This window comes from Pelophylax lessonae (assembly GCF_965119305.1).
Source record: "Pelophylax lessonae genome assembly, chromosome: 6".
NCBI lineage: Eukaryota > Metazoa > Chordata > Amphibia > Anura > Ranidae > Pelophylax > Pelophylax lessonae.
The window spans coordinates 289,998,049-290,012,659 of NC_138773.1; the positions used below are offsets into that span (position 1 = coordinate 289,998,049).

General features: G+C 39.5%; 1 protein-coding gene across 6 annotated transcripts in view; it reads left to right on the forward strand.

Annotated features, from left to right (window-relative positions):
- The window catches only part of LRP1B (LDL receptor related protein 1B), a 2,177,452-nt gene that overhangs the window by 1,924,015 nt on the left and 238,826 nt on the right, over positions 1 to 14,611 (forward strand). For all 6 annotated transcript variants that reach the window (XM_082262163.1, XM_082262161.1, XM_082262165.1 and 3 more), the window contains 2 exons: positions 877 to 1,025; positions 12,992 to 13,085. In XM_082262163.1, the coding sequence (XP_082118289.1) occupies positions 877 to 1,025; positions 12,992 to 13,085 (243 nt within the window). The remainder of the gene's footprint in view (positions 1 to 876; positions 1,026 to 12,991; positions 13,086 to 14,611) is intronic.

A 14,611-nucleotide genomic window follows, 5' to 3' on the forward strand; every position in this document is an offset into this window, starting at 1 on the left:
TTTGATTACCGAAGTTCGGGTCCCATTGATTTCAATGGGGTTCTGAAATCCGGGCCAAACTTTCGGGAAGTTCGGGTGTTCTGGTCGAAACCGAACTTTTGAAAAGTTCGATCATCCCTATTCAAAAACCATGGCCATTAATACAGTGTTACCCCACTTTGTAGAAGTAACAGCCTGCCAAGTTTTTAGAAGGATTTTCACAGGATTTTGGAGTGCATCTTCCAACATACTGGAAATGGTCTGCAGGACCCAATTAGAAAAATAGCCTTAGAAAGACAATAGTCTGGGTTGGGAGAAGATTGGCGTTCTTGGAAATCCTTTTGAAAAGGGTTCTCAATGTTCTTGTAATTACATAGGAGAAAACCAAGATCAGCTGGGTTGGCATTTAGCCAAAATCTTCTCTATTCTCCTGTTTGAAAAGTTTTCTAATTCTGAGTCCTAATTAACTATACATGTACGACCACACAATAATGCTGTCACATCAGCGTTCTCTGGAATAAAACAATCAACGTACTTGCAGTAGTTAGAGAATTTAATTAAGTGCTTAAATATGAATGAATTGTTTTCTGTTGTAATCTATAACCCAGCTGTAATCTTTCATTTCCTGGAGTAAGCAGAGAGCAGGTAAGCCTCATTTATATTCACGCAGATTCGGCGGATGGCTTCTTAAATAGCTTTTTATGTAGTGCGAGAGTGCTGCTCTGTTATCGCTAGATCATACTTACCATTTTATTAACGACTAGATACATGTCCTTGTCATAATGCGCCCTGCGTAATTGTTTATTGGGTCCCTCTTCTGTTTAAATTGCCTTATTAAAGAATTCAATTAACTTTATACGCGTGGAAAAGTGATATATTGTACCATTGTCTTTTTAGTGCCTGACCACCCTTGTAAAATTAACAACGGGGACTGCAGCCACTTATGCCTGTTATCTCCTTACAAGTCACACACCTGTGCCTGCCCCACTAATTTTTACCTCGCTGAAGACAATAAGACATGCCTGTCCAATTGTACTGCCAGTCAGGTAAGTGCTGGGTAAAGTGTCATTAAAAAAAAAAAATGTTCTTGATTTATTTCCTGTTTTTTAAAAAGCTGACCTATGGGAGAAAAACTCTCCAAGCTGGTATATTCCCTCTTAGTTTTCACCAGAACAAGTGTCCCCCTTGGACAATTTCCATTCTACTTCTGTTCTGCTCCAAACTTTTATTTTCTCCCACTTTTAGGCCTCGTTTAGACTTAAGGTTGAAGGGCTGCAAAAATGCATGAATGAGCCACATTTTTGCTGACCACCAATGACCCCCCCCCCCCAACCACTTCAGCTCCTAATGCCCAGGCCATTTTTTTGCGATACGGCTCTGCATTATTTCAACTGACAATTGCGCGGTCGTGCGACAGTGTGCCCAAATAAAAATTAATGTCCTTTTTTTCCAAAAAATAGAGCTTTCTTTTGGTGGTAATTGATCACCTCTGCGGTTTATATTGTTTGCGCTATAAACAAAGAAAGAGGTCAATTAAAAAAAAAAAAAATATATATATATATATATATATACAGTGGGTACGGAAAGTATTCAGACCCCCTTAAATCTTTGTTATATTGCAGCCATTTGCTAAAATCATTTAGGTTCATTCTTCTTCCTCATGAATGTACACATAGCACCCCATACTGACAGAAAAACACAGAATTGTTGACATTGTTGCAGATTTATTAAAAAAGAAAAACTGAAATATCACATGGTCCTAAGTATTCAGACCCTTTGCTGTGACACTCATATATTTAACTCAGGTGCTTTCCATTTCTTCTGATCATCCTTGAGATGGTTCTACACCTTCATTTGAGTCCAGCTGTGTTTGATTATACTGATTGGACTTGATTAGGAAAGCCGCACACCTGTCTATATAAGACCTTCCAGATCACAATGCATGTCAGAGCAAATGAGAATCATGAGGTCAAAGGAACTGCCTGAAGAGCTCAGAGACAGAATTGTGGCAAGGCACAGATCTGGCCAAGGTTACAAAAAGATTTCTGCTGCACTTAAGGTTCCTAAGAGCACAGTGGCCTCCATAATCCTTAAATGGAAGACGTTTGGGACGACCAGAACCCTTCCTAGAGCTGGCCGTCCGACCAAACTGAGCTATCGGGGGAGAAGAGCCTTGGTGAGAGAGGTAAAGAAGAACCCAAAGATCACTGTGGCTGAGCTCCAGAGATGCAGTCAGGAGATGGGAGAAAGTTGTAGAAAGTCAACCATCACTGCAGCCCTCCACCAGTTGGGGCTTTATGGCAGAGTGGCCCGACGGAAGCCTCTCCTCAGTGTAAGACACATGAAAGCCTGCATGGAGTTTGCTAAAAAACACCTGAAGGACTCCAAGATGGTGAGAAATAAGATTCTCTGGTCTGATGAGACCAAAATAGAACTTTTTGACCTTAATTCTAAGCAGTATGTGTGGAGAAAACCAGGCACTGCTCATCACCTGTCACAACAGTGAAGCATGGTGGTGGCAGCATCATGCTGTGGGGGTGTTTTTCAGCTGCAGGGACAGGACGACTGGTTGCAATCGAGGGAAAGATGAATGCGGCCAAGTACAGGGATATCCTGTACAAAAACCTTCTCCAGAGTGCTCTGGACCTCAGACTGGGCCGAAGGTTTACCTTCCAACAAGACAATGACCCTAAGCACACAGCTAAAATAACGAAGGAGTGGCTTCACAACAATGACTTGACTGTTCTTGAATGGCCCAGCCAGAGCCCTGACTTAAACCCAATTGAGCATCTCTGGAGAGACCTAAAAATGGCTGTCCACCAACGTTTACCATCCAACCTGACAGAACTGGAGAGGATCTGCAAGGAGGAATGGCAGAGGATCCCCAAATCCAGGTGTGAAAGACTTGTTGCATCTTTCCCAAAAAGACTCCTGGCTGTATTAGATCAAAAGGGGGCTTCTACTAAATACTGAGCAAAGGGTCTGAATACTTAGGACCATGTGATATTTCAGTTTTTCTTTTTTAATAAATCTGCAACAATGTCAACAATTCTGTGTTTTTCTGTCAGTATGGGGTGCTATGTGTAAATTCATGAGGAAGAAGAATGAACCTAAATGATTTTAGCAAATGGCTGCAATATAACAAAGATTTAAGGGGGTCTGAATACTTTCCGTACCCACTGTATATATATAATTTTACTTTCTGCTATAAAACATATCCAATAAAAAAAAAAAAAAATCAAATTTCTTTATCAGTTTAGGCCAATATGTATTCTGCTACATATTTTTAGTAAAAAAAAAAAAAAAAAAAATATATATATATATATATATATATATATATATATATATATATATATATATATATATATATATATATATATATATATATATAATTTTACTTTCTGCTATAAAACATATCCAATTAAAAAAAAAAAATCACATTTCTTTATCAGTTTAGGCCAATATGTATTCTGCTACATATTTTTGGTAAAAAAAAAAAAAAAAAAACTCAAAAAGCGTATATTGATTGGTTTGTGCAAAAGTTATAGCGTCTACAAACCATGGGATAGATTTAAGGACTTTTTTTATTTTTTATTATTGTTTTTATTAGTAATGGTGGCGATCAGAGAATTTTTGCGGGGGACACGAAGTGACACTTTTTGGGGACCAGTGACACCAATACAGTGATCAGTGCTAAATAATATATATGTATAAATATATATGTATATTTATATACTATATATATATATATGTGTGTGTGTGTGTGTGTGTGTGTGTGTGTGTATATATATATATATATATATATATATATATATTACACTGGCAGGGAAGGGGTCAACACCTGCCTGTGTGATTGGCTCACTGATTTTCCCAGAAGTTTACACTAAGATGCAAGTCAGATTTTTGGCATTCCCCCACAACAAAATTGTCATTTTTTTGTAAAATACTCCTAATAGAAAATCACATCTAAAGGGATGCAGATATAGCAGATTTCCTCATTAGAACCCTGCAGGCACAGCAGCTGTTTGATAATTATGAAACTACACCCATTAGATTCTCTTTCCACATGGACACAGAGAAACACAGAGGGATTTCTTCAGAATAACAAAAGGTAAGAATCTGCAACAAGGTTTGTTAAAGTCCCTGCAATGTACATTAAACACCCAGAGGGGAATGTTTTTTTCAACAAAAGTGGAGTTATTCTTTAATATTGCATGTTACAATATTTTAAAAAAATATTTAAAAACCATAACTTTCTTTACTGGGAGATTAAACAAATCCAGCCTACATCACTGCTCATACAGCAACTCACATGGCCCCTCCATATCATGTACACCAGTTGGGTGCCTAAGCTATAAAATCCATACACACATCACTCCACTCTAAAATCCAATTAAACAAATCATACACCAAATATATATATGCTCCAATGTTGTTTAGTGCTACTGAACACTTAACTCCCGCCAGAAGATATACATAAGTGCAGCTCAATCAATATAAACATTTAGGATAATCAGTTGAGATAGTGAAGCTCAAAAGTCCCTTGTAGAAAAGAAGGAATCATATGATGTGTGAGGTATAAGATCCAAAGATCCAATTCAGCTGATGTGCCTCCACCCTAGGTAAAAATATTGCGCTCACCTCAAGATCAGACCCCTGTGTTACCAGAGGCCAGGCACTCTTCAGCTGCATTCCCTGGATTACAGACAATTGGCTGGGACCTTGTGGCTCTCTTTTTGTGACTGATCCCAAAGACAAATGTTATTAGACCTTCTGGTAAAACAGGGGTCTGATCTTGAGGTTAGCGCAATATTTTTACCTAGGGTGGAGGCACATCACCTGAAGTGGTTCTTTGGATCTTATACCTCACACGTCATATGATTCCCTCTTTTCTACAAGGGACTTTTGGGCTTCAATATGTCAACTGATTATCCTAATTGTTTATATTGATTGCACTGCACTTATTTATGTTTTATGCTTTATATTGGGTTTGTGATTTACCTTTAGTGTTCAGCTGCAATTGTAATAATGTTTGTGGGTCTACTCTTTGTGCTGATTGTCTTTTGTATATATTTTTTTATTAACCGGTTGCCGACCGCCGCACGACTATTTACTGCGGCGGTCAGCCCTGGCCAGGCAAAGTGACGTATATATATACGTCACTAGCCTGGGAGCCAATAGCGGGCGAGCGCGCGCCGCCGGAGGCGCGCTCCCGCCTCGGCTCGTTCACGGACACCTCCGTGCGTGTGACCGGGGGACCCGATGTCCGCCGGTCAATCGAGATCGTCCGCTGTGAAGGGAAAAAGGCAGGCGGCTAATGTAAACAAAGCCGCCTGTCATTCTTCCCTGTGTAAAAGCACTGATCTAACGGTCCTGCTATGTAGGACCGTTGATCTGTGCTGTTACAACCACAGCCACAACCCTGCACAGTTAGAAGCACGCCCCTAGAGACACACTTAACCCCTCCCTCTCCAATAAAGTTAACCCCTTCCCTGCCAGTGTCATTTTTACAGTAACATTGCATATGTATAGCACTGATTACTGTAAAAATGTCACTGGTAACCCCAAAAGTGTCAAAAATGTCAGTCAAGGGTCCGATCTGATCGCTGCAATGTCGCAGTACCACAAAAAAATCGCAGATCGCCGCCATTACTCGTTAAAAAAAAAAAAAACAACAAAAATGACAAAAATCTTTCCCTTAGTTAGTAAACGCAATAACTTTTGCGCAAACCAATCAAAATACGCTTATTGTGATTTTTTTTACCAAACATAGGTAGCTAGGTAGCAGAAAACAAATTGGCCAAAAATGTAAAAACATTTTGATTTTTAAATTTTTTGGGGGGAATTTGATATAAAAAATTGTGAAAAATATTGTTATTTTTTTGATTATAGCGCATGATCAAAAAATCGCACTGGTGATCAAATACCACCAAAAGAAAGCTTTATTTGTGGGAAAAAAAGGATGTCAAATTTGTTTAGGTACAGCGTCGCATGACCGCGCAATTGTCCGTTAAAGTCACGCAGTGCCGAATCGCAAAATACAACATTCAGATATCCGATGGCTCGCGACTGGACTGGGCGAGGGCTGGGCATACTGATACAAGTCTGTTTAATGTTATAATTGGGGGATGTGGGTCTGGCCGATGACCCCCCTCCGACACCACGCCGGGTAACAAATATCTTTTGTATATTTACCCACCAGAAGATATGCCTCTAAAGAGTTTTGCCAGACAAGGGCTTAATTGTAGGGGTACACTGGATTCTGTCTAAGTATTGCATCTTATAGTATTTAAAAACCATGCCTTGCCTTACTAGGGCTGCCATAGCTTCATGGGACTTTGAAATGTTGTTAAAGTGGCAGACTGAATTTACTGAGTGGTGTATACAAAAGACTTAGTGTTATATTCTATGCCTTTTATGTCAAAAGATTTTTTATATTATAAAGTAATCAGTACAAAATGAAGCCCATGAAATGAAAGCTGAACTGCTCCATTCCAAGAGCTAGCCATTTACCCGAGAGGAAACGTATAAATGGTGTTTTTCAACAGGACTAAATCAAACTCTGTGGTTGCTCAAGACAACTGATACCTGTGTTAAAAAAAAAAAAAACAGAAGCTGGAATCCAGCACTTTAAATCTAAACTGTTATTGCCCGCATTCTCCATTAAATGCCTACCAATTTACTGTATTAGGCTATTACTGACACAACATGTTTGGGGAACACTGTACAAAGGCTGCAAGACTACGTGTTTATAACTAATGTGTTAGAAGATATATTTTATGTATCTGATAAAGGCTGCCAGCAAAGTTGAATGCCCTGAAAAGCAATATACAATCCATCATGCTTTAAAGTGCAATCCGCCCAAAAGTTATAGTTGCTCTTGGGTACTTCAGAGATCAACTTTTCATGTCTCCTGGCACAATGCCACAAGCCTTAGATCACTAGAGATTACTACTTTTCCCATTGTCTGCTAATCTTGTTACAATTTATATTCTATATAATTATTATTTTGAATATCAAAACGGGGATCCAAACTCAGCAGATGTGCGTAACTGTGAAAAGGTAAGTAATCAGATGTGCGTAACTGCACAGCCTGCGCAATCCAAAAATTAAAGCTGCTTCAAAGCCCCCACCAGCAACGTCTACCAACAAATGAGGGTTTGTCTCAATGACCTTAACACATTGCTAACATTAACTGTTTAAGTACCGCCCCACGTACATATACTGCTGCAGGGCAACCCTTAACCACAAAATCACGAACCTGTACTTGATTTCCTTCTTTGACTTTGGGGCACACACTGTCGGAGTCCTCCTCCCACTGTGATTGGGCACAGCGGGAGCCAATCAGTGGGTCTGGCGGACCTCATTTCCGCCATAAACCCAGCGATCGTTCCGAGAGAAGCAGAGAGAGTTAAACAAGGCAGAGATCACTGTTCTGCTAGTAAGGAAGACAGAGATCTTCCTAAGCTAAGCAGGAACACGGATCTCTGTCTTCCTTCAGTTAAACCATCCCTAACACAGTAAGAAATGACTCACAGGGAACACATTTAACCCTTTGATTGCACCTGATGTTAACCCCTTCCCTGCCAGTGTCATTAATACAATGATAGTGCTTTTTTTTTTTTTTTTTTTTTTTTTAGCATTGGATACTGTATTGGTGTCACTGATCCCTAAAAAGTATCACTTAGTGTCAGATTTGTCAGCCGCAGTGTTGCAGTCCTGCTAAAAATCGCTGATCGCCACCATTACTAGTAAAAAATAAATAAATAAATTATAAGTCCATAAACCTTAACACATTACTAACATTACCCACTTAAGGCCTGCACCATGTACATATACTGGTGGTATATGGTCCCCAAAAAGTGTCACTTAGTGTCAGATTTGTCAGCCGCAGTGTTGCAGTCACACTAAAAATCGCTGATCGCCACCATTACTAGTAAAAAAAAAAAATGATAAGTCCATAAACCTTAACACATTACTAACATTACCTGCTTAAGGGCTGCACCATGTACATATACTGGTGGTATATGGTGCCCAAAAAGTGTCACTTAGTATCAGATTTGTCCGCCGCAGTGTTGCAGTCGCACTATAAATCTCTGATCGCCATCATTACTAGTAAAATGTTTTAAAAAATAACAATATGTTCATAAATCTATCCAATAGTTTGTAGACGCTTTAGCTTTTTCCTAAACCAAATTAGGCATTTTGCCTAAATCAAAATACGCTTATTGGGATTTTTTTTTTTACCAAAAGCATGTAGCAGTACACATATTTGCCTAAATTATTGAAGAAATTTGATTTTTTAAATTTTTTTATTGGATGTGATGCAGAAATTTTTTTCCAAATTGTCAGGTTTTTCTTTTGTTTTTAGCGCAAAAAATAAAAAACACAGAACTTCACATTTTCAGTCTGGCTTCGGGGGCGATTTCACAGTGCGGGTTTCTGCACAGATGTCTATTGAAATCGCCCCCCGAAATAACCAAAAGTAGTGCAGAAACTACTTCTGGGAATTGGTGCATCACCGCAAAGTTGGCGTTGCAGTGATTTGGGTGCATCACCGCAAAGTTGGCGTCGCACCGATTCGGACGGTTCCATTGCCGGCAATTGGCTCCAAATTGACATGGAATTTGACATGTCAAATCCCATGTCTAATCGGACCAATGTGAATTTGGGCTTAACGTGAATTACAATATACTTTGTATTAAATGTCCGCTTCATTATAATGCACATTAGCACAAATTGATGCATTATCATATGTCATGATGCCATGACATACATTTTCATGTGTTTCTATTTATTCCAAAGGGTAGCGCATCAAGCAATAATGTGAAGATGCAACTTCAACCTTAATCTTTAGGACACTTTTTAAGTGAGTGGAACTGTGGTTTTAACACCAGCTCAGGGCCCCTGAAACTGGAAACTAGAGTACCAGCATGTGCGGAAGCAAGGGAACTGTGTATTTAGTAATCCAAGTTCCCGAAGAAACACAAAATATATTGGAACAACAATGATTTTAATCTCTGCTACACTCTGTGTTCAGTTACAGGGGAATAAAACAACCTGCACATTTTATTAGATAGACAAGAGTTATGTTTTCCTCTACTTTAATGCCACAAAAAAAAGATTAAAATAAATGATTGCATTCTAATGTGCAAAATTGTAAAAGTTCATTAAAATCGGATAAATATTTTATGTTTTTCATCCTGGATCTAATGCTCTGTTGCCATGATATAGTGTTCCACTGCTTGGAATCAATTTTTGCAATTCCAGGATAATTTAAACTGTGCAACAGAATCCTTCAAGCAGGTGTTCTGCTTTTGCGTTGCTAATTTTCTTAAAGTCTAATCTCACCAAAAAGAAAGTGCTCAGCAGAATTAAATTAACGAGGTCTCTTACCAACCTGCTACACTTTTTTTTTTCTGTCTGTTCTTAGAAAATCATCTCAGCAGAGAAATCCTTCCATTCCTCCATGGTGCTTACTTTGGGCATGGTTCTAGGAGTCATATTCATTGATGATTTTAATATATACCTTTGACATATCCCATGTCACATGTCTTATTTTCTTCCAAGGAAATCTCCCCATGGAGCCAAGTGCTTGCGCTCCTTGCAGGTTTTATAGAACTCTGAAATGTTATATTTGCATTGCAAAGTGTTTACCAAGTGACATTATCGGGGCTCGGCAATGCTAGTCCTATACTTTGCATTAAAACGTTTTTAGGGTCTTATATCTCTTCTAGAGGAACCTTTTTAACATTCCATTTACGTTGCAGGGAAAGTCCATTTTGCAAATCTGTTCTGAATAGGAATATTATGATCACAAGAAATACTCATTTTGCATAGGAATAAAGGCTTGCTGCTCAATGTTGTCTTCTTTTTCTGATACACGTACAACTATGGAAAAATTACATCTACATATTTGATGCAATCTGCCAATAGCATTACAAAAGAAGTATGACCAAAGCTTTTTGGTCATAATTCTCTTGTGGGTCACAGGGCTGAACTTATTTCTGCAGTCCATAGAATGCAGTATGGTAATGCCTTTACAATCACTTTAAAGTGTAACTCCACTTTCGTTGAGAAAAAAAAAAAACATTCCTCTCTGGGTGATGTACATTACAAGGATTATAATACCCTTTGTTGCAGATTCCTACTTTTTGTTATTCTGAAGAAATCTGTTTGTTCCTCTGTGCCTCTGTGCTGAGTGGGTCTAATGGGAGTGGATGTATAATTATCAATCAGCTGTGCAGCTGCAGAACACTAATGAGGAAATCTGCTGGACCTGCATCCCTTTAGACGTGTTCCTATTGGGAGTATCTCACCAAAAATGAAAGTTTTGTTGCAGGGGATGCCAGAAATCTGACTTGTATCTTAGGCAGACTTCTGGGAAAATTGGTGAGCCAACCACACAAGCAGGAAAATATGTTTCTGGGGTGTGGTCAGTATACATTCTGTGTACAGAACACCTCCAGGCAGCCATATTGCATTGCATTTTCAGGAAAATGACAGCGGCTGCAGATTGAAAAGGAAAGGTAATTTTTAATAACATTCAATTACAATATGACTGGCGTCACAATTGTATACCCTATATAGCAAACCTTGGCAACTACATTTCCCATGATGCTTAACTACACTGACGAGTGCATGAGCATCATAGGAAATGTAGTTCCAAAACATCTGGGGTGCCAAGGTTCGCCATCACTGCCCTTTATTATGATGCTTAACTACACTGACGAGTGCATGAGCATCATAGGAAATGTAGTTCCAAAACATCTGGGGGGCCAAGGTTCGCCATCATTGCCTTTTATTATTTTTTCTTTATTTGATATTGTTTTCCCCCACAAAAATGGAGTTATCCTTTACTGCTGTTTCACACTACCGCGACTTGTCAGGCGACTTGGTCGCCTGACGAGTCGTGCTCCATTCTGTGCTATGGGAACCGTTCTAATAGGAGCGACTCAAGTCGCTCCGACTTAGAAAAAGGTTCCTGCACTACTTTTGACCGAAGTCAGAGCGACTTGCATTGACTTCCATTATGTGAAGTCCGTGCAAGTCGCGCCGAAGTCGCGGTGCACGGTGACTTCACTAGTCGCCCCCGAAGTCGTGTCGCCATAGTGTGAACCGACTCTTAAGCTTTCTTATACATGATTGGGTATTTATTGAATAGTAAATTTTCACATTGTTTCACCTCATCCACTAACATAAACTAAAAATTCACTTTGAAAGGTAACATACACTACTCTCTTAGAAAACCAAGGTCAATATATTCATATTGTTACATTGTATTTCTTAATTCAGCTTCCTAAAGGAGTTCTATGGTTACAGCATACACTTTCATTTTATAATATGAGCATTTTTAATAACAATAAAAACAATAGTTATATTTGACAATCCAATATAAGCTACTTGAAAACTCTCCTTTCATGTTGTGGGTGCTGCCTGACAGCTGGCCGTCTCTTTCCACAATTTGCTAGATTCCCTGCATGCTTTGTAGCTTGTCATCTGCTGTTTACTTTTGATTCCATAAGACTACATATCCCATGGTACCTTGCTGCCTGCAAGCAGTGATTCCCTTACTGACACCACCCCCTGAAACTCCTCCCCTCAGCCCCTCTATAGTTCAGAAGGCAGGCTCTGTGAAATGTGTGACACAGCAGTGCCTACTCACAGGGCATAGTGACTACATGTCACAGATTTTAAGGAAGTAAATGTATGGGGATCTTCACAAAGTAAGTTTATTGAATAATTTAAATACAATGTGGAGAGGGATTTATGATTTTGCATTCTGAACGTAGATATATTTTAAAGTGGATGACACATGGGTGATTTTACCTGCAACATTTACAGTGATTTGTAGCTGTGATGGTATCTTTAGGATCGCTAAAAGTAACATTTTCAAAGCAATTTGTCAACTATTGAGATCCATCAGCATTTATGCTTGTTGGCAAAATTGCTTGCAACAACTGCCCTTAATACATTTCTATGAAAAGCAGTGGCAATCGCTATACTTAGCTAGAAATTGCTGGAGAGAGTGCCCCTCTCAAACATCATCAGCCTTGATGCTAACAGTGGATTGGCTCTTGGAAGCAGGTATGCAAAAGTCAAAATATCTTAAAAAGGGGCGCCGGTCTGGGGGAGTGGACATTCCTAGCTAGATTGCATTTGAATGCAGAACTCCCTAGGAAAGCCTATATGATTGAAAGGAGTAATGAAAGTACGAGGCCAGGAACAGTATAGTTGAGGAGGGAAATGCTAGATGATGCTAGATGTCCTCAAGCCAGGAAATAAGGTAGGCTCTAAGTGACTTGCTGCAGCTTCTAATGCACAATGTGAGAAGCTCACAGTGTGCAGTGAAATCAGAGCAAGCAGTTTCAGTACAGGAGGAGAGCCTATACACCTTTGCAAGACTGAATATCAGATTGGATTTCAGCTTTCACATCAGCCATAAAGTTCTGTAATCTCTAGCTACAAACCTTAGATGACTTCAGTGGACTTTTGGAAACTTGCACGTTTCTTCCTGACTGAGGATATTTCCCCATCCCTTTGCAGTTGCATGCAGAATGGTGGTATTAAAGCTCCAAATTACAAATACAGGGCTGATTACTTCTTGAAAGCTTGAGAAATTCATACCTATCATAGCTAGATTTACATAAGTAATACAGCCGGGCGATAGAAGTGGCACGTTTGATTCGGGACACATCTCAGATTGTTTTGTGGGGTCTTGACACATTCATTTCCAACGAGCAGAACAGTCACAGTTTTGCTCATAACAGGTTTAGCTAACTACGGAACGTCTGTCACATTTAGATTCATCGAGAAATGCTCTGTGAAGAACTTCAAAGGAATCACGGCTTTGAAACACTCCAATAATTTCCTTATTCCAAACTGACAAAGAATATTCACATTAAACAGCCAAAACCTTAACACAGGTTGGGTGGAGAGATTTAGAACAATGACCGTTGGTAGCAACAACTGAGGATGTAATTAACCTTAATCTTCTGTATTTTTGGTTTAGTTTCGGTGTAATACAGATAAATGCATTCCGTTTTGGTGGAAGTGTGACACGGTAGATGATTGTGGCGATGGATCAGATGAGCCCCCAGAGTGTCGTAAGTATATCTTTTTGTTTTATTGCTCAAAGTAAATTTTGTTTTAGAGGCATATTGTAATGGCTTTGGATCAGTTTTATTATGTGTTTTTGAACTGGTTTTACTTTTTTTTATATTATTATTTAAAGTGGAGTTCCACCCTAATTTTACACTTCGGGATTGGTATGCTAAAGAAGAATTGGGCATTTAAAAAAAAATTTGGGGGTCCCTTACCTTATTTTAAGAGGATAGTTTATTCAACTTCCTCCTTCTCCCCCTTCTGTGGCTGAGGCCCCAGACATCACTTCCGGCTTTGCATTGCATCCTGGGAGATGTTTGTCATCAATCCCAGGAGGCAATGGGCATCGCCTGACGCTCCTCTCATGCACTGCAATCAGGAAAAAGGACACAGCGGCTTCCGCAGCGGCTTCAGATGCCCACAATGGAGATGGCCACGCTCAGAAAGCGGTTTTAAAAGTAAGAATTTGAATCCCAACAAATACTATACTGCTTATAAATCTGAGATTAGTGTAATGTAAAGGGCGATTGATAAGTATTTAAGGAGTATTTTTAGTTAAAAAAAGTATTTTCGGCCGGAACACCGCTTTAATGTCTCTTTTATAAGTTAATGTTTACACAGGGCATATGCGTGACACTGATGTCATAGAGTGTCAGCAGAGACTGTTTGCTTTCAGACTGTCTTTCTTGTCTATCTCTAATCACCATATAACCCTATGGCAAGTTTCATACTAATTCAGTCTGATTTTGATTTGATTTTCAATGGAATTTGGTAGTGTAGCTGTGGTATGACTTTGTACGTTTTTTATACTTTTTTTTTTACCACGTGCATTTAACCACGAGTTAGCACTAGCCGGTGTCCTTACAACTATGAGTCATCCCTGCTGTCAGCAGGGAATGTAAAAAAAGAGCCTTTCGGGTCTGGTATGGGTTTTGAAGGGGACCCGGTGCCAAAAAAAAACCCCAAAATCAATAGCAGGCCCTTCTGTTTGTTGTGGATTTTAAGGGTAAACCCCAGGGCAAAGAAAAAAAAGCAAACAATGCCAGGCCACATGCCCTTAACATGGGAGGGGGGCTTTAGGAGGACTCCCCCATAGCACCTTGTCCCTATTTTGATGAGCACAAGGCCCTTTTCCTCACAACCCTGGCCTGGTAATGTGGGGGTGCGGGGTGGGGGACTTCAGTTCCCATTCTCCCCTATATGAATGAGTATGGCCCTACTAATGTACCAAAATAATGTCAAAGTACATAAAAGCACAAGACAATTATGACAAATCTTTTATTTAAAAATATATATATAAAAATGTCCCCCAATGTAAATCCATTGTCAATCACGATGAACACTATCTACCAACCTGTGTGAAAAAAAAAAATACCGCCTGACGAACATGACGGATCCCATGACTTGAAACTCGCCTAATGACAAAACTGCGTCCCCCTGCCACTAAGTAAACAAAAGGGTAGGGCCATCTAGGGATGTCACAATCTCATTGCATCACACCAAAGTTCGACAGGACCCTTCCCCAAAG